At 43.6% G+C, this 21,363-nt stretch overlaps 1 protein-coding gene across 1 annotated transcript; it reads left to right on the forward strand.

Annotated features, from left to right (window-relative positions):
- The first annotated feature begins 106 nt into the window (after positions 1-106).
- LOC141096032 (parathyroid hormone/parathyroid hormone-related peptide receptor-like) lies at positions 107-21,253 on the forward strand. The gene is made up of 13 exons (XM_073582394.1): positions 107-224; positions 8,576-8,696; positions 9,583-9,693; positions 10,016-10,140; positions 10,300-10,394; positions 10,475-10,646; positions 10,849-11,002; positions 11,117-11,177; positions 12,504-12,570; positions 12,759-12,853; positions 13,192-13,333; positions 13,567-13,608; positions 19,775-21,253. The coding sequence occupies exons 1-13, from the start codon at positions 150-152 to the stop codon at positions 20,048-20,050; spliced, it is 1,536 nt and encodes a 511-aa protein (XP_073438495.1). The 5' UTR covers positions 107-149; the 3' UTR covers positions 20,051-21,253.
- The last annotated feature ends 110 nt before the right edge of the window (positions 21,254-21,363 follow it).

The raw sequence follows: 21,363 nt of genomic DNA on the forward strand, positions 1-21,363 counted from the left end.
AAAAGTTTCTTGTGCTTTGCAGACATCTCAGAAATCACGTGTTGCTGTAGCTGAGGGGGGAGACGAGGAGGGTCCAGCTCACAGTCAACATTCTGCAAGGATGCACTAAACCTGGGACTGTCCTGGTCTCATTCATCACACATCTGAGCATGGACGGGGTCTTCTGGGCAACAGCAAAACTTGTGACTCTGTTAGTTGTCTTCTTCTCCGCCACATGGGCAGCGGTGAGTACCAGCTATGACATGAGGTGGGATGAGGTTGGCAGAATTTTGGATAGGCAGTTCTCCTACTACCACCATATCACAAATTCAACTATACAGAAATAAAAGACTCATCTTTCACTCAATAAAGATGTCACAACAGCCTCGACGTGTTTCCCTCCCATGGTATGAGTTCATCAGGAGGCAATAGATTCAAGACATCAACGAAGACAGCCTGATTGTGGGTGTGTCAGTATAGCTGAATTTGTGATATGGTGCTTTTTTTTTGGGGGGGGGATAGTGCAATAGGTGGAGAATTATGACTGAGTTTTTGCTCATCACCCCTATTCTTGTTGTTCCTTTCCTTTCCTCCAACTCTCCCCTCTTGTCGTTGATCTGGTAGACAGCTAGAGTGAGAGTATATAGAGGAAGTGAGGGTGAGCCATTGTTGAGTGGGGGCGCCATATTGTGTACAAGTTAGGGTGCCAACCTCCGCAGCAAGGAAGGGACAACTGTATAGGGATGTCTGAGGGAAAGATACGCTGCTAGATCATTAACCCACAGACAATCCCTGAAATGATTTATCTGCCTTATTCATGAAAGAGATTATATCAATAAACATTGTGGCAAGGTTTTGCCTGTGGTCATTTATTGTATGACACTGATTTGGATTTTGTGGGGGGTTTTTTTGGGACAGGTGTCCTTTATCATTTTTGGTTACAATCACCCCTGCATGTTTCCACCTCCCCTTGGTCCTTTATCCCTTTAACCACAACCCCTTTATATGGTATTCAGTTGGATTTAGGTTATCTTGTGGTATTGATCCGGCTGATTTGACCAGACATTGTTTCTGGCCAGTTAGGGGTTTACCGGGTGTATCTAGGGTCAGCCTTCGGTGAGCAGGGGCGCCATTTTGCGACCAAGATAGGGTGCCAACCTCCGCTGTTAGGAGAGGGTGCATTAGGGAATGATAGCGTGATATAGCCTTCAGTGTGACCATTTAAACAGTATTTGGCCATTTTTTCTGGCCTGGCCAGGTGTACTTTAGCTGATTTGCTCACTGAGTATTTTATTGTAAAGTAAATTAAAGTTATATTTTAAAGGTATTAGTTTTCTCTGTGAGCCATGCATTTTTTTCACAATCAAATTCAGCCAGTGAAAAAAAATTGCTCATCTGCACTGCCCCTTTAAATAACATTGATCCGAGTGCTGTCTGTTTTTTTTCACGGGCAGAACTCGGACCAAAAATACCATTGTGTGAACAAGCCCTAAAGGTGCATTTTGACTGTACGATTATCGCTCATAGTTATTCTTGTTTCACAATATTCATGCAGACTAATTAAGGCTAGTTTCACAATAGCGTTACCAGGAGCAGCGCACAGCCGCCACTAAGCTCCGCCCTCGGCCGCGCCCCCTCCGGTCAGCTCCTCCTCTGATCGTATGACGCTGCATGAGATCAGCGTACCCTATATTTAGCGTTGGGAAATGTTCAGTCTGCCTACTCTGGTAGATGAGAATTTGTAGATTCTCTCATCCGAGACAATCGGATCAATTATGCTAATTACACTCTGATCAGACACACTGTGAGGAGAAGATGGAGATCAAAATTTCTCCATTCTGTGTGTCAGTAGAAATTGAACTGCACTCAGATGATAGCCGAGTGCAGTCTGATGCTTTCCATGCGCCCATAGACGTGAATGAGTGCGCTTAATCCAAATTGTGCTGCAAATCGCTGCATGCTGCAATTTTTCATGCTGAATCAGTATTTTATTGCTATTATTTGTTATTATAGCGCCATTTACTCCATGGTGCCTTACATGTGAAAAGGGGTACACATAATAAAAGCCAAGTACAATAATCAAGAACAATACAAGTCACTGACTGGTCCAGAGAAAAAAGCTGATCAGCACTACCCCATAGTATAACATTGGTCCGAGTTCTATCCGCTATCACATGTACAGTATATGCTCTTGTGAGTGTGCCCAACGACAGTATTGATCACAAAACTTCTTATCAGAGGGCTTCCCACAATATAGAGTGAGATCATATTGCTAGGATATGTCATCACCTCCTTTTTGACGGGGGTCCATGTGCCTCTTCCCCTCTACTAATCCCCAAAGTAAAGGGACACTCCTGGCTACCCATTGTAAAGGGATCTGGGTGAAAATGTGGCATCACTGATCCCTGCAGCGGCTGTCACCAAGCTTTTCAGTAGCATTAATACTACAACTTGGCTGATGGGATATTTAGGATACTTGGGGGCTCACACATAAAGCCCTTGATTGCCACCGTAATTTATTGAACTGTGCGGAGATGTATGGCAAAGCTGTAAAGTTCATAGACCGGCAGCTGATGGACCATTCTGGAGCCTAGCAAGGGCACTTGGACTAGTTTGTACCCTGGCTCCATTGCCTGTCTGAGTCTCTGTGGGTATAGAAATCACTGATCTATTGTTCCAATGAGCTTTTTGGATGGGAAGGGGTGTAACTAACATTGTGATGTGAAATGTTCCATGTACCTGCAGAACACAGACTGTCTGCGGTGTGAGCGAGGGAATCCAGATCTGGGTAACACTAGGCACGGTCTTCTGAGGGCAAATAACATGCAGACAACAAATATCTGCAGATACAGCACTGCAGCCGACGGCTTTCATAATGTTGAGGTATTTTGTAAAATACCCATCAAGTAATCATACTGATGCCAATTATTGCACTATATGGACTATAGGATGCCTATAAGTTACACCTACAGGAGCTTTTATGAAATCCCATTCTAAATCCAAAGAGTATGAAGTAGGTAGGTCCCTCCACAAGATTTTGGAGGTGTCTGTGGGAATTTTTGCCTGTTCACTCAAAAGAGCATTTGTGAGGTCAGACACTGATGTTGGACCAGGGAGCTAAGTAGGCAATTTCCTTTCTTCATTCCGAAGGTGTTGGGTAGAGTTGAGGTCCAGGCATTGTTAAATCCCTCACCCATGCCTTTATGGACCTTGATGTGTGAACAGGGTGAGTGGGAAGACAGTTATGGTGAACAGAATAGGACCTTCCTAAAACTTTTCCCAGTTAGAAGCTACAATTGTCCAAAATGTCTTTGAATTATGAAGAGTAGGATTTTCCTTTAATGGAACTGAGATGTCTGGGTCGATCCCTGAAAAACAAGCCCATAGTGGAGCGTCCGCCAGGGCCGTGGGGTACTCGGTACCCGGTCGCTTCTTAAAGGGGCAGTGTCACAGCGGCGGTGACCCGGTCAATGGCCCAGGGCGTCCAATAAAAGGGGTTATTTACAAGGGAAATGAAGAGTTTGTAATAAAGTGTTCGTGACGCCACCTGTGGTATCTGATCAGAAATGACCAGCGCTGCAGTGCTGATCCGCTGGGATTGATGGTGATGCAGCAGAGTTGGTATAGCTCCCCACTGGTAGAGCTTTGTCCCAGGGCAGATGAAAGATGTTGAGGAAGATGGTGATGTAGTGTTAGACAAGGGATGTAGCGGTGCTGAGAAGGTATTGCAGAAAGAATTCAAAGGGCACAACAGGGTGAAGTTTCCGTTACCTTTTACTGTGGTTTGTAGATACAGTCCAGGGCTCAAGTTACAGTTGGTACAGGAGTCGGTCAGCCTGAAAGCAATTTCGGAATCTCTCTATACAGGTGGGTTGTGAGGTCTCCTCTATAGCGCTATTCTCTTAGGTATTTGCAGTTGTGAACTCCACTCAAGTTCCTCTTTCTGTCTGTTACTTAGGTAGAAGTATCACTCGCATGATAGGTAGCTGTAGCCTCCATCAGGAATCGCTCCACTATGGCGTCTCCAGCTCACACACGTGCTGCTGAGTCGTCGATTCTCACTTGGGAACAGAGGATCTGCAGCCTCCTGTTCTCCGGATTCTGCTGTGGGACCTTTAGTACCCACACAGCCTTGCACTCCGGCACCTGGTTTCTGGTGCTTAAGCTTAGGGGTGAGCTTCGCTATAGCTCCAGTTCCCCAGCTCCTTTTCCACTCGTCCTCTCGCTTCCTCTGTTCAGGCTCAACTCCCTCCTCCTGACCAGAGAGAGCAGCTCCCCTGAAGTCGGGTTTAGAGCTCCCTCTGCTGGCCTGGAGCAGGAACTGTGTTGTATGCTGGAACTACCTGATATAGAGATCCTTTCCTTGCTTTAGGGCATGACATCACTCCCCATTGGAGGGAGGTAAGGACGCTGTGGCAACCGTACTTCCAGGGTGCCACAATAGCATTATACCTCCTCCATCAAACTTCACACAATGCAGTCATGCAGCAAATGTTTGTAAGGAGATAGACAAGTGAGAAGATGCACAGAGTTAATGCCTAACAGAGTGGCTGCAAGTGAGCACTGCCATCTGCTGGTCAAAAATTATAGAGAAAGCGAAAGAAGAAAGAAATGAATTAGTAGGAACTCAAGAGTGAAGTGCATGTTCCCTCGTAGAAGAGATTGGAGTAGACACCAGGTCAGGTGACAGCTCTGGCACAATTAGTAAGCTGGCTTATAGCTGCTATTACAAGACCATATCCGAGTAAAGGAGTCAAAAGACCAGATGTGAGTACAGGAGCTGAAAGATCAGATCCGAGCATAGGAGCTCAGAGACCAGATCCAAGTAAAGGAGTCAAGAGACCAGATCCAAGTACAGGAGCTGAGAGACTAGATTAAAAAAAGGAGTTGAGAGACCAGATTCAAGTACAGGAGATGAGTGACCAGATCTGAGTAAAGAACCAAGAGAGACCTGAGGCGAGCAGAACCAGAGCAGAGAGAGAGAGACGACCAGGCCACAGTAGAGGGACGTTCGTGTGAGCCATCGCATCCAGTGTAGACATACGGTACAAAGTGGGGATCGGGTCGGTGCTTTAGGGAACCAAGGAGGCCAGTGTGACAAGTGTGCCGAGTAACTCATCAATCTGGTACTTGTGGCCTAATAGATAGTATTGCCAAATCCCAGTAGGGCCTGTGTCACATTTTGTGTTGCCTAGAGAGTGACAACAGTGACGGGCCCAGTATTGACAGTGATGCCCTTTAGTTTGGGGTTAGGGATGATCGAATAGCTTCAGATAAGTGATTATCGGAATAGCTATAGCGCTAACCGAATAGCTGCATTGGGAACCCAGATACCTGGAGCGCTCCCAATGATTAGCTGTTCGGCGCCGCAGCTGCAGGTGTCGCGGCTGTGTGACAGTCATAACACATGTATGGAGAGCCTGTTTGTTGTGACTGTTACACAGCCGCGACACATACAGTTGCGTCGCTGAACAGCTGATTATCGGGAGCGCTCCAGGTATCCGGATTCCCGATGCAGCTATTCGGTAAGTGCTTTAGCCATTCGGATAACCTCTTATCCAAAGCTATTCGATCAATCCTATTTGGGGTATTAGGACTAAGGCTGTGTGCACACGCTGCGGAATCCACTGCGGATTCATCCGCGCTGATTTTGCAAAATCCGCAGATAAATCCGCAGGTCAAAAGTCCTGCGGTTTATCTGCGGATTAGCCTGCGGTTTTGCCCTGCGGTTTCACCATCTCCACAATGGTGGATATAGGAACCCGCTGCGGATTCCGCAGAAAGAATTGACATGTCAATTCTTTCTGCGGTTTCAAAACCGCAGATAAAACGCGCGGAAAAATCCACAGTCTACACAGTGTTTTTTTTTTCCATTCATTTGAATGGTACTGGACACCGCAGCGGCCAAATCCGCTGCAGAACCGCAGCAGAATCCGCAGCATGTGCACACAGACTAAGACATCACTGACGATAACAGTTATTTAATGGTAATAATAGGATGATAGCATGTAAATAGCAGTTTGTCAATATCCTATTCATGGGAATTGTTATATTCTTCTTGTAACTTAAATTTTGTTTCATTTTCCCCGTTTGTGCTATCCCGATATTGTGCGGTAGGCACTCCTTTGATTGTATCAATCAAATAAATACAGGGTGGGCCATTTATATTCATACACCAAAATAAAATGGGAATGATTGGTGATATCAACTTCCTGTTTGTGGCACATTAGTATATGGGAGGGGGGAAACTTTTCATGAAGGGTGGTGACCATGGTGGCCATTTTGAAGTTGGCCATTTTGGATCCAACTTTATTTTTTCCAACGGGAAGAGGGTCATCTGACACATAAAACTTATTGAGAATTTTACAAGATAAACAATGGTGTGCTTGGTTTTAATGTAACTTTATTTTTTCATGAGTTATTTACAAGTTTATGACCACTTATAAAATGTGTTCAAAGTGCTGCCCATTGTGTTGGATTGTCAATACAACCCTCTTCTTCCACTCTTGACACACTGATAGCAACACCGCAGAAGAAATGCTAGTCTAAGGGGGTCAGATTCCTTGTAAGAATGCTCAGACCTGACACCCATAATGTGGTGGTGCACCATCTTGCTGGAAAAACTCAGGGAACGTGCCATCTTCAGTGGATAAAGAGGGCAACACATCATAATGTAGCAATTTCAGATATCCAGTGGCATTGAGGTTTCCATTGATGAAGAATGGCCCCCTATCTTTGTACCCCATATACCATACCATCAATTATGGGTGTCAGGTCCGAGCATTCCTACATGATCAGTTTCCTGGAAATTGGATTGGTCGTCGTGGGCCACCAATGTCTCCCGATCTGACCCCCTTAGACTTTTATCTTTGGGGTCATCTGAAGGCAATTGTCTATGCTGTGAAGATACGAGATGTGCAGCATCTGAAACAACGGATGCTGGAAGCCTGTGCTAGCATTTCTTCTGTGGTGTTGCTATCAGTGTCTCAAGAGTGGGAGAAGAGGGTTGCATTGACAATTCAATACAATGGGCAGCACTTTGAACACATTTTATAAGTGGTCATAAACTTGTAAATAACTCATGAAAGAATAAGGTTACGTTAAAACCAAGCACACCATTGGTCACCACCCTTCATGAAAAGTTTCCCCCCTTCCATATACTAATGTGCCAGGAACAGAAAGTTGATATCACCAACCATTCCCATTTTATTTAGGTGTATCCATATAAATGACCCACCCTGTAGTTGTTGGTATAAATACCAATGTCTCCTCATTGTCTGCACTGTTGCATTCGCGTACCTGTTAACGTTCTCCTGGCATTCACCAACCCAGACTCCTCCATCAGAAACTAGTAACAGAAATGTGATCATCACTGCACAGATACATCTCCACTGCTCGAGAATCCTATGGTGACTGCTTTATAGCATTCTCTCTAGCACTTGGCATTGTGCTTTGTGATGTCAGGCTTCATGCAGCTGCTCGGCCATGGAAATCCATGTCATAAAGCTCCCAGAGCACAAGTTTTTTGCTGATGGAAATAGCAGAGGAGGTGTGGACTGTGCAGCTATGGAGTCAGCAGACCGTTGGTTACTTTTCTTGCCTCTGCTCCTCAGTACTTGGTAACCCCTCTGTCTAACCCTAAGTGGTCTTCACTTCGTGGTTGAGTTGCAATGATTACTTCCACTTTCCAAGAATACTACTCACAGGCGATGATGGAATATTTAGGACTGAAGAAATATCTTGACCTGACTTGTTAGAGGCACCTCCTATTACAGAACCACTCTTTAAAATAATCCATCTTATCACCCATGTTAGTGCGGGGCGAGGGGTTGGATGGTACACACCTGTGGCAATAAGACTGAACAAAAAAACCCGAGTTCAATAATACATGTATCTTGGTACTTTTGTTCCTATAATTGATCAAGGCTAGTTCATAGGTCCAAAACGGGGGCCACACACCCCTGTAAGATGGCTTCAATACATTGGACCTACTCATTTACACTTGTATTCAATAAATTGTCATAAAATAGGCAATGATATGCAACATAAGGTTCATTGTTTTCACAGGCCCCCACATAATTATCTGTCCCTCTTCTCAGGGACCCACAATCAGCGCCGGACTGGCCATCTGGCAATTCTGGCAAATGCCAGAAGGGCCTGTCTGGTTGTGGGCTGCCTTGTCTACTACGTTGTTAGCAGAATGGGTGTTCTCAAGCTACCCATACTATTAAGAGTTGTGAAGGAGCACAAAGTCGCTGACTCCGTCACTTACCTCAGCAGGCCACAGGTATCATTAGAAATATTGGACTTGTAGTAAATCTTGATTTCCTCCATCCAGGGTAATAATAGTAATATATCCCCAGCTGCTGCTTCAGGACAGGGACCACATGGGCCTGTGTGATTTCAAATGCCAAGGCTGAATTTCAGCCCCATTCCGTACCTACCAACAAAATTTACGGTTGAGCCTTAATGGGTTCTTAATGGGCTCTGGTTTTCTACGAGCGAAGCCAAAGATCAGAGTGGGCAGATTTATAAGTAAGGAGTATAATACAAACTTTACACTGTATCATTGCTCCTCTTTCTGTCATTGGCACAGGTGGATAGTGATGATGTGATCACCAGAGATGAACAGATATTCCTGCTGTCTCAAGCAATGCGTCGCTGTCAGGCTGAGATCGTAGCTCACAAGTCCAAATGGAAACAGCAACCTTCAAATGGTGAATAGCGCACGCAGCCATTGTTTCCGCTGTTATGTCTGCAGCCTCTCCTGGAGAGGAGCAAGCCACAAGTGGCATGTCCTCTGCCTTGCTCAATCTTGAAGCTAAGTATCAATGGCACTTATTCTGGTGGGCCTGGCCCAACCATGTATGGCTGTTCTGGCGTTGATCAGCTGATTGCCAGAGAACTTCATGTCATCCTATGATAATAATGTCTAATGATGTATGTTCCAATGCATTTACTTTTTCATACAGTGTATGTTGGCTAGTTGAAGTAGGGCATGTATAAAAAGAAGAAAGACTGGTGGATCTGACTACACAGGGTGTGTTTGTAGTCTGTTACCATAGTGACAAATTGGCAAATAAACCTACTTATCATATTTTTTAAAAGACACATTGGAGCGAAACATAATGGGGTTGTCTGGTCTTGGGATACAAGTCTACAGTCACTCTATGGTAATCTTCACAGCGTTTGCATCGCGCGCTGTAGGGATTCTCCAGTGCTCTTGCCAGGAGTGGGTCGTCATGTGACCATGAATATGCAATTTGTGTATTCCCGGTCAAATTCCGACTAGATATATCCAAGCTCGCTCAATTAATTTGTATTGTAGACGTCTAGTCTGTACGTGACCACACGTATGCAAGTTACATACTGGCCGGTCCTGGTGCTGGCACCGGAGTGTCTGCAGACTTGTACCATAAGGCATTTCCATCCCAAGAACTTATAGCCAATCCATAGGATATGCTAAAAATATCTGATCTCCCCTATGTGACCCATACTTACATCTATGGGAGTTATAAAAATTGCTGAGCATGCTTGCTAGGACATGTTAGCTCAGTTACACTACAATTTGGAAGTTTCATTGCATTTTGTTCTTGCTTCTAGGATCTATTTGCTCTCCACAGTGGGATGGGATAATATGCTGGCCAGAGGGGTCACACCACCAGTTGATATCTGTTCCCTGCCCAGACTACATCTATGACTTCAATCACCAAGGTAATTCTTTTCATCCAGCTGTACTACAAGACCTATAGATCCTGATCCCATCCACAAGTAATGTTAACAATGGGTATCGGTGAAGTAACATTGATTAGTTTATACACATAAGAATAGAAAGTTTTCCAATTTTGTCTTTTTGCGTCCTAATTAGCAAAATTAAGGCATATCTTAGAGCCTCAGTGTACTGGCACCTTATGGGTTCAGTTGCAGATTAGGCTACAGAATAGTACACCTCTTTTTTTAATGCCAACATAAGATGAAATATAATTAGGATATGACACACTGCTTGTGGTCTTTTCATGTCCTTCAATTTTGCCAGGATTTGCTCATCGAAGATGTGGATCACTGGGAATGTGGCTTCAAGTGCCAGGCACAAACAGGACTTGGGCCAATTACAGTGAATGTGTTACCTTGGTGAGCCCAGGGGAAAGGATCCAGGAGAAGGTACAGAACAAATTCTGGAAACCATGTACTGCATTTACAATGTAGATCAGGAGTCTCAAGCCTGTGGCTACAACAACTCCCAACACACCCTGACAGGCACAAACTTGTGTCATAGAATAAGTATATCAAGTTTATTAACAGGGCTCTTTCTCTCTACAGGCGGTGTTTGACCGGCTGCGAGTGATTTACACCATAGGATATTCGATTTCTTTGGCAACGCTCCTGATAGCTCTCTGCATCCTATGTTACTTCAAGTAAGATGCTCAAGTTTGTTAGTGTTACTAACCCTAACCCAATGTATGACTACTGTATATGGTTGCCTCCACTTATGCAGGCGATTGCACTGTACCCGAAATTACATCCATATCCATCTCTTTACATCCTTCATTTGCCGAGCTGGAAGCATATTTCTTAAAGATGCTGTACTGTATTCAAAAGACGATGAAGTGATACCAGGGAGTGAAGAGGAAGAGATTGGGGCTTCAAGGATAACAGAGGTCCACTGGGTGAGTCTTTGTTTTCATTATACATATTTTAAGGAGAAGACATTATTGCCACAGTCGACAGTATGATGGAAGCAGTTAATTTTTGTAAGCCAACCAATGCTGAGAAGATACATTAGGCTCCAGCTATTTTCCTTTAGTCACATAACTCAGGATACCTCTACTTGACTTACATTATTAGGAGGTTGTTCTTTATCTGTCACAGGCTGGATGTAAGGTGGCCGTCACCTTATTCCTTTATTTTCTGGCCACTAATCACTTTTGGATCCTGGTGGAAGGTCTCTACCTGCACAGTCTCATCTTCATGGCCTACCTGTCTGACCGTAGCTACTTTTGGGCACTGACCATCATTGGTTGGGGTGAGATTTTCTGATGGTTCTTCTTTTTAGCACTTATGATAGCCATTGTGTCACCTGCACGTACCTAAAGATGGTTTCTCAAAACTCTTCATGTTTTTGTTTTTTTTCCCCCAGGACTCCCAGCAGTGTTCGTGTCTGTGTGGGCGAGTGTACGGGTGTCTCTAGCAGATACACAGTATGTAAAAAGTACAACCTATTGCCATGCAGACTTGTTACTTGTCACCTAACACACCCAAGCCTTGTACCTAAATATTGGTTTTAAAGTCACGTTTCATTGGGCATTGGATTCCAGAAAGCACATCATGCTCTACTGAATGGGATGAAAGTTAATGCAGATACAACATAGACTAATTGACCAATTAATGTTGGTCTGTAAGTTTATTTGTTGAAGGGTAACCTTCAAAACAAGTCTTCGTAACCTTGAACCTATGGAACCAACATCACATTACAGTTGGTTACTCTTACTCCATGTTCTTCACCATACCACCAAAGGGTTTAAAGGTGTTTTCAAGGCACATGGATTATTAAAGCACTGTAAAGCCTATTGGAAATTAAGAAACGTCATGATATACTCGCTGTTAAAATTCTGCTGTGTCCCTGAGTTGTCACGTGTGAGGTTACCTCCAGTCCTTACTTCCTACTGCTGTCAGTTTAAAGCACAGAGATTTTCTATCTGTGCTTTGAATGGCTTTGGTAGCAGCTGTTCAGGTAGGTTGAAATGGTGATGTCATGGAGGGCTTGCAAGTGACCCTCAGCAAGATTAGAGTGTCTGGGGATGTGCACAGGGATGGAGAACACATTATAAGCTCTCCATAGAACAAGTAATCTTATCAACTTGTGGCTTTAGCCAGAAGGATGGAGCAGGGCTTCCAGACTGCTAGTACATTATAATACATTGTCCGACCATTGCTCCCCTGCCGTACACTGAGCCTGTGCGGTTCCAGGGTCAAAACCTGGAACATTGCTGACTGCAGTGTCAATATAGCACATACTAGATGAAGTGGATGGAGTTTTGGGAAGTATATACTGGGTGCAGATACTTATCGATCTTGAGACTGCACAGGAGGCCCTAGACAGTGTTTTGTAGTTGGAGTAGACTCTGAGGGTGGGAGTCAGGGAGCCATCAGAGAGAAACAGCTCTGCCTCTTAATGTAGTCTAAAGGCACAGACAGAGCTGGCGGGAAGTTCAGGGCATAAGCATAACAAATCATAAGAATGGCTGGGGGGGGGGGGGGGGGGAAACAAGGCAACAGGAGAGTTTGGAAACTCATTGCAGAGACAGTCGGATCATTTGTTTTTATTTTGTTAGTACCCAGAAAACTCCTTTAAGGGCAAAAAGTATAAAAAAATAAATAAATAAAAAAAAAGTATAACAACTTCTACATTTGACAAGACTGGTAAAAGCCATGTTGGAATAAATGAGAAGTGGCTTGACTTGGGCTCAAGTACTGTGCCCAGTGTGGTCCTACTCTAACTGGAACTGTGGTATCTTTTTTTCTAGGTGTTGGGACCTCAGTGCTGGTCATATGAAGTGGATTTATCAAACACCGATTCTAGCAGCCACATTGGTGCGTTGAAAGTCTTTCTTCCATTCACAATGCACTCATAGATCCCTATCGATATATTGATGTCCTATCATACTGCCCATGTGTAGTGATGTGATTGTTGAGAACATAAGGGATGTGACACCAATGAGAACTGACAATAGGACTACGTTCGCTACCCACGTGTGAAAAAAATATGTCCCTCTTTCTAGGTCAATTTTATCTTGTTTCTGAATATCGTCAGAGTCTTGGCCTCCAAACTCTGGGAAACCAACACTGGAAAACTAGACCCCCGACATCAATATGGGTGGGTATTAGCAACACATAACACCTGCATACTACAGTAGTGTTAGGCTACGTTCTCACAATGAGTTTATGGTGAGTTTTTTACGCTGCATATTTAGAATAAAAAAAACAAAACACAGTAACCCATTTTACTTAATGAGTGCAGAAAATCTGCAACATCAAAAATTCATTGTGGGAATGTAACCTTAGTGTCTATGTTGGTTTGCGCCAAAGCCTTACGAGACACAACCACAAGAGTGGTGCTGCTCTGATCCTAGAGGAAAGCTGCCATGTTTTTCTAATTTTGCCCAATCCCTTTAAGATCCCCAAAAAGTTATAGGTTCATACCTCTTCTTACAGGAAACTCCTCAAGTCAACATTAGTCCTAATGCCGCTCTTTGGTGTCCATTATGTTGTTTTCATGGCAATTCCTTACACAGAGGTGACCGGGCTGTTATGGCAAATACAGATGCATTACGAGATGTTTTTTAACTCCTCGCAGGTAAATTTACACCTTGTTTAGTCAGCACGCCTTCATAGCTAAGGGGTGGTAAAGATGATCCATTTCCAGAAGTAATGGAATACAGTAAGACAAGTCCCATAAAAATGAAAATTATTCTTCAGATATACTCCTTAGACACAGGCTTGTGCATTTTAGGCCCCTACGGCCCAAGGGGATAGCATGGCTTATGGTACATATACTACTCATCACTTACATTTCTTTCTCCTCCGTAGGGATTCTTTGTGGCCATTATCTACTGTTTCTGCAATGGAGAGGTAATTAAGCATTGCACCAATAATAATGCATGGAAGGAAGTCATCATTAGTCCATCAGCAGCTTGACATCACACAGCTTTGTAGATGTTTGCAGCTCCTCAGCCACAAAATAATCCGGTCACACATTGTCTCTTAGGGGCTGTGGACCCTTTGCGGCCATTTACAGATTGCAAAGGATATAACAGATGCTGGGATTTTCAGTTCTTATTGCATCCAGATATATTTCTTTATGAATATGGGAGTAGACCCCATTATGGCAGAATTAGAAATACTGAGGTGTGCACGAGTCCCTAGGCTGGCCATAAACTCCTGTGGCCAACTGCGCTCGCTTTTAACCTCCTCCCCACTACACTTAGGAGTATACCCTGCCAGATGCTTATGGCCGCTTATTACCAAATATGCAATTTTTTTTTTATAAAAGAAGGGGTTACAGCTCTCTTGCAGATCTATGAGTCTCCTTGGTTACAGTCAACAAATAAAACTGTAGGTAAGTAACAGCAGAGGTACTGCTGTAAATGGCACTGCAGAATCAGACTACACAGGGTTTTTGTTGGTCTACACTGTGTGCAGAATTATTATGCAAATGAGTATTTTGATCACATCATCCTTTTTACACATGTTGTCCTACTGCAAGCTGTATAGGCTTGAAAGCCAACTGCCAATTATGTAAATCAGGTGATTTGCATCTCTGTAATGAGGAGGGGTGTGGTCTAATGACATCAACACCCTATATAAGGTGTGCTTAATTATTAGGCAACTTCCTTTCCTTTGGCAAAATGGGTCAGAAGAAAGATTTGACGGACTCTGAAAAGTCAAAAATTGTGAGATGTCTTGCAGAGGGATGCAGCAGTCTTGAAATTGCCAAACTTTTGAAGTGTGATCACCGAACAATCAAGCGTTTCATGGCAAATAGCCAACAGGGTCGCAAGAAGCATGTTGATAAAAAAAAAAAAAGGCGCAAAATAACTGCCCATGAAATGAGGAAAATCAAGCGTGAAGCTCAGAGCTGCAACGTTACTGGGGAATCAAAAAACTCAAGGTGTGCCATACTCGGGGACATGGCCAAGGTCAGGAAGGCTGTAAAATGACCACCTTTGAACAAGAAACATAAGATAAAACGTCAATACTGGGCCAAGAAATATCTTAAGACTGATTTTTCTTGGGCAGCACGGTGGCTCAGTGGTTAGTCCTGGGTTCGAATCCCACCAAGGACACCTGCAAGGAGTTTGTGTGTTCTCCCCTTGTTTGCGTGGGTTTCCTCTGGGTACTCCGGTTTCCTCCCACACTCCAAAGACATACTGATAGGGATTTAGATTGTGAGCCCCATCGGAGACAGTGAAGATAATGTGTGCAAAACTGTAAAGCGCTGCAGAATGTTAGCGCTATATAAAAAAAAAAAAAAAATTCTAAGGTTTTATGGACTGATGAAATGAGAGTGACTCTTGATTGGCCAGATGGATGAGCCCAAGGCTGGATCAGTAAAGGGCAGAGAGCTCCACTCCGACTCAGACGCCAGCAAGGTGGAGGTGGGGTACTGGTATGGGCTGGTATCAACAAAGATGAACTTGTGCGACCTTTTCGGGTTGAGGATGGAGTGAAGCTCCACTCCCAGACCTACTGCCAGTTTCTGGAAGACACCTTCTTCAAGCAGTGGTACAGGAAGAAGTCGGTATTGTTCAAGAAAAACATGATTTTCATGCAGGACAATGCTCCATCACATGCATCCAAATACTCCACAGCGTGGCTGGCCAGTAAAGGTCTAAAAGAAGAAAAAATAATGACATGGCCCCCTTGTTCACCTGATCTGAACCCCATAGAGAACCTGTGGTCCCTCATAAAATGTGAGATCTACAGGGAGGGAAAACAGTACACCGCTCGGAACAGTGTCTGGGAGGCTGTGGTGGCTGCTGCACGCAATGTTGATCGTAAACAGATCAAGCAACTGACAGAATCTATGGATGGAAGGCTTTTGAGTGTCATCGTAAAGAAAGGTGGCTATATTGGTCACTGATTTTTTTGTTTTGTTTTTGAATGTCAGAAATGTTTATTTCTAAATTTTTTGTTGTTATATTGGTTTACCTGGTGAAAATAAGCAAGTGACATGGGTATATATTTGGTTTTTATTAAGTTGCCTAACAATTCTGCACAGTAATAATTACCTGAAAAAAACAGATATCCTCCTAAGATAGCCAAATCTAAAAAAAAAAACCCACTCCAACTTCCAAAAATATTAAGCTTTGATATTTATGAGTCTTTTGGGTTGATTGAGAACATAGTCGTTCAATAATAAAAAGAATCCTCTCGCATACAACTTGCCTAATAATTCTGCACGCAGTGTAGAGCTTTCGAAGCACTTTGGTTTGCATAAAAGCTTAAAGGGAACCCGTCACCCCCCCAGGGCGTTTTTAAGAGCCACCTTCAGCATCACTAAGGCTGCATTCTGTGAAGGTGGCTCTTCTGTTTCTGACCCCTAGTAACGCAGAAATATTGACTTTTATAAATAGGTCCTCATACCTGTAATGCATCCCATAGGTATGGTGTGTCCCCCTGTATCAGCCACCTTCCAGCCATCCATCATGCCCCTTTTGTGCCTGGGCGCAGCCTCCCAGCCATCCATCATGCCCCTTGTCTTGCTTGTGGGCGCCGCCTCCCAGCCGTCCATCATGCCCATGTGCGTTGCCGCCTCCTCCTGTGTAGTATACCGGCGCCTGCGCTGTGACAACAGTTCTCGGGCATGCACAGTGCGCGCTGTCCAAGAACCGACATAAGGCTATCGCGGGTGCGGCTGGGAGGCGGCGCCCAGGCACAAAAGGGGCATGATGGATGGCTGGGAGGCGCTAATACAGGGGAACACACCATACCTATGGGACGCATTACAGGTATGAGGATCTATTTATAAAAAAGTCAATATTTCTGTGTTACTAGGGGTCAGAAACAGAAGAGCCACCTTCACAGAATGGAGCCTTAGTGCTGCTGAAGGTGGCTCTTTTACTTAATAACGCATTGGGGTGGGGGGGTGACAGGTTCCCTTTAATACACAAAATGGCACAGTTTCCAATGGTACTAGTTACAAAGTTGCTTTATTTTTGCATCTTGAAAGGGAATCTGTCAGCAGGATCTCATACATGCACATATAAATAGTTTAAGTCTTTCGAAGACACATCCAGTAATACCTTTAACATGGTCAGTCCATACCTCAATCACTGAGAAAACAGCCTGTGATTCGACATGCAAATGAGGCTGAATAACTATTTGTAGATTTGAAGCCTCTGTCACTCCAGCTCTAATCCCCGCCCAGCGCCACTGCTTCATCTTGCTTGACTGACCACTTCAATGCTGTGTGACTTCAAAGCAAAGGAGTCAGTCCATAAGGCTAGCAGGAGGAAACAGCGCTGGTGGAGAATAGAGCTGGAGTGCTAGATGATTCAGATCTACAAATAGCTCCTTGGCATATCAATTCAAACACTAATTTCTCAGTAACTGAGGTATGGACTGACCATGTAAAGGTATTGCTGGATGAATCTTCGAAAGACTTACATGCATAGTTTGTATATGGAATCCTGCCAACAGATTCCCTTTCACGATGCAAAAATAAAGCAACTTTGTAGATATTGGAAACTGCACCATTTTTTTGTATTCAGCTTTTATGCAAACCTACAGTGGGTATAGAAAGTATTCAGACCCGTTTACATTTTTCACTCTGTTTCATTGCAGTCATTTGGTAAATTAAAAAAAGTTCATTTTTTTTCTCATTAATGAACACACTGCACCCCATCTTGACTGAAAAAAACAGAAATGTAGAAATTTTTGCAAATTAAAAAAGAAAAACTGAAATATCACATGGTCATAAGTATTCAGACCTTTTGCTCAGACACTCAGATTTAAGTCACATGGTGTCCATTTCCTTGTGATCCTCCTTGAGATGGTTCTACTCCTTCATTGGAGTCCAGCTGTGCTTAATTAATCTGATAGGACTTGATTTGTAAAGGCACACACCTGTCTATATAAGACCTCACAGCTAACAGTGCATGTCAGACCAAATGAGAATCATGAGGTCAAAGGAACTGGCCAAGGAGGTCAGAGACAGAATTGTGGCAAGGCACAGATCTGGCTAAGGTTACAAAAGAATTTCTGCAGTACTCAAGGTTCCTAAGAGCACAGTGGCCTCCATAATCCTTAAATGGAAGAAGTTTGGGACCATCAGAAGTCTTCCTAGACCTGGCCGTCCAGCCAAAATGAGCAATCGTGAGAGAAGAGCCCTGGTGAGAGGTGTAAAGAAGAGCCCCAAGATCACTGTGACTGAGCTCCACAGATGCAGTAGGGAGATGGGAGAAAGTTCCACAAAGTCAACAATCACTGCAGCCCTCCACCAGTTGGGTCTTTATAGCAGTGGCCTGACGGAAGCCTCTCCTCAGTGCAAGGCATATGAAAGCCTGCATAGTTTGCTAAAAAACACATGAAGGACTCCCAGACTATGAGAAATAAGATTCTCTGGTCTGATGAGATGAAGATAGACCACCCTACCCGCGCCCTCCGTTCTGCTGATGACCTGAGGTTAGCATCCTCAATAGTCAGAACCTCCCACTCCCATCTCCAAGACTTTACACGTGCCGCGCCAATTCTTTGGAATGCACTTCCCAGGTCAATACGATTAGTCCCCAATCCCCACAATTTTAAGCGTGTCCTGAAAACGCATTTATTCAGACTGGCCTATCGCCTCAACACATTAACCTAATCTATCCCTGTGTGGCAGAGCCAAAAGTTTTACCATAACCAGGTTCCCCGCATCATTCTCCCACATGCTTTATGCATCCATTAGCCCTCTGTGTCCGTACTGTCACACACCTAACATTATGGCTGGTCCATACAATCAGGGCAACTGTTACCACCCACCTTTCGTGTCTACCTCTTTCCTCATAGACTGTAAGCTTGCGAGCAGGGCCCTCTTTCCTCTTGGTATTTGCTATAATCTACTGTATGTGATTATTGTTATGCTGTAATGTCTATTGTCTGTACAAATCCCCTCTGAAATGTAAAGTGCTGCGGAATATGTCGGCGCTATAAAAATAAAATTTATTATTATTATTATTAAGATAGAACTCTTTGGTGATAAGTCTAAGCAGTATGTGTGGAGAAAACCAGACACTGCTCATCACCTGCCCAATACAATCCCAACAGTGAAACATGGTGGTGGCAGCATCATGCTATGGGGGTGTTTTTCAGCTGCAGGATGACTGGTTGAAATTGAAGGAAACATGAATGCAGCCAAGTACAGAGATATCCTGGATGAAAACCCCTTCCAGAGTGCTCTGGACCTCAGACTTGGCCGAAGGTTCATCTTCCAACAAGACAATGACCCTCTGGAGAGACATGAAAATAGCTGTCCACCAACGTTCACCATACAACCTGATGGAACTGGAGAGGATCTGCAAGGAAGAATGGCAGAGGATCCCCAAATCCAGATGTAAAAAACTTGTTACATCATTCCCAAGACGACTCTTGGCTGTACTAGCTCAAAAGAGTGCTTCTACTTAATACTGAGCAAAGGGTCTGAATACTTATGACCATGTGATATTTCAGTTTTTCTTTAATAAATTTGCAAAGAATTGTACATTTCCGCTTTTTTCAGTCAAGATGGGGTGCAAAGTGTACATTAATGAGAAAAAAAATGAACTTTTTTGAATTTACCTAATGGCTGCAATGAAACAGAGTGAAAAATTTAAAGGGGTCTGAATATATTCCGTACCCAGTGTCTCCAGAGCTCTAGACTCTAGCAAAGGAGACATAAAGTAAGAAGGAGGAAACAGAGCTGGGTGGAGAATAGAGCTGGAGTGACAGAGGATTCAGATCTACAACTAGCTCATTTGCTGATCAATTCACACGCCAATTTCTCGGCATTGGACTGGCCATGTAAAGGTATTGCTGGACATGTCTTTGAAAGAGCTATAAGCAAATACTGTATAGTTTGGGCTGTGAAATCCTGCTGACATATTGTGTTTAAATTTAAAGACAAAAGTGGGTTGCAAATGTGGACAAACCCCTTAAAATTGATCTTAATACATAATGGAGTAGAGCTGAACCCATACAAAACTCTCATTACCATGCACAGTTTGGTTCTAATACACATCTTACACATATCTATAACTGTTCCTTCCTCCCTTGCCAGGTACAAGCAGAAGTGCGGAAGATCTGGCTCCGCCGGAGCTTATCTATGGATCTCAAGCAGAAATCCCGTATAACCAGTACAGGAGGCAGTTGTCATTATGGAGGGGTTTTGTCCCATACAACAAACAGCGTATGTCTGAGTATGGCAGCCAGAAGCAAGCAGTTACCAGCACCAGTGCAGTCTACCTCCTACCTGCCAGGATACTTCTCAAATATATCACCCTCTGACAGCAACCCACTACAAAGGGGCACTGAAAAAGCTTGTGGACTCTCCTAGGCATACGGCTGCAATGAATGAGTGAAAGGGATCTGAACTTCAGCACTTCTGAAGTTCCAGGTCTGAATCTCATAAAAGGCGAGATACTGATCAATATTATACTGGATGTGGCTTCTAGCATTTTTCACATCCCTCTCGATTGATCATTGAATGTCAGAAAAAAAGAGACTTTACTATTTCCCTACAAATGTAATAATGTCAGATTGTCAAATGTAGATGTGCAACACTATTTGGATAGACTAGGCAAATTACTATCACATTGATAAATGGGTTTTCCGGCTTCAACAACTCATGAATTATTCAGTGATGGTACCTTTGGTGCTAATAGAAGGGTTGCCCTTGTTTATTACCCAGCCTTGAACAACATGACTTTGTAGGGTCTGACATATCTGTATATTACATGCATAGCCTGTAGTTTTCACCAAAATCAACATAACTATTATTTTTCTCTGCAGGACACTTAAACACTTTAATCCATCAGTTACTATGAGATTTGGCATAATCTCATATGCCATTCTATCGGCCATGACAGTGGTCTGTGGCAGCTGAAAAGGAGTGGGAATACCGCATCTTACTTGTTGGCATCCGCAGCTGCTCTTGATTAGCCGGCTTGGCGTGACATCGTGCAGTTACTGCGTCATGACGCACATGGGATGTCGTGCCAGACTGGCTAATCAAATCATGGCTGCAGACAGGTAAAAGGCGATAATCCCACTCCCATGCAGCAGCCACGGATTGCCAACGTGACAAATACAAGAGGACTTGCGACTCGATTTGCACCAACCCTGGATACTAGCCATACTGTGGCACAATGTGTTAACCTAACACAAGGGAATTCTGAAACGCAGACAATATGTAAAAAAGTGATTCAGTCATTGCATTCTCAGGGATGGAGGATTAATTAGGTTTCAGACCCAATCACAATGTTTTATTTTCCATGCAGTTCATATTTGGAAGGACCTAAACATGGAACAGATAACGTGTGTATTATTCAAAGCAGTACCAAAAATCTTTTTGCCTGTGTCCCATAATGGCCGATTGCTTGATATACCCTTATTTATGTATATGCCGCATATACTTGTTACTGTATAAACATTTTTTTCTTACAACGCTATGTGATGAGAGATTGACAGAGAAACAAATGGGACTGGGTGTGTGATGGGTTTTTAACTGTACAAGTTAAACCTTTCCGAAAATATGTAACATTGGCTTTTTTTCTTCATTTACGGCATCTGTTCTATCAACAGGTAGGTTTGCCAATTAGACAATAGCGATAATATAGATGTAATCGTATTAAACCTTCTCCCTTTCCG

The sequence above is a fragment of the Dendrobates tinctorius genome, unplaced genomic scaffold, assembly GCF_039654945.1.
Source record: "Dendrobates tinctorius isolate UK_male_01 unplaced genomic scaffold, ASM3965494v1 ptg000071l, whole genome shotgun sequence".
NCBI lineage: Eukaryota > Metazoa > Chordata > Amphibia > Anura > Dendrobatidae > Dendrobates > Dendrobates tinctorius.

Coding starts and splice junctions, on each gene's coding strand:
- LOC141096032 (XM_073582394.1), top strand. CDS start 150: ATGGACGGGGTCTTCTGGGCAACAGCAAAACTTGTGACTCTGTTAGTT. Junction 225..8,575: donor TCTCCGCCACATGGGCAGCG/GTGAGTACCAGC, acceptor TCATTGGCACAG/GTGGATAGTGATGATGTGAT. Junction 8,697..9,582: donor GAAACAGCAACCTTCAAATG/GTGAATAGCGCA, acceptor TCTTGCTTCTAG/GATCTATTTGCTCTCCACAG.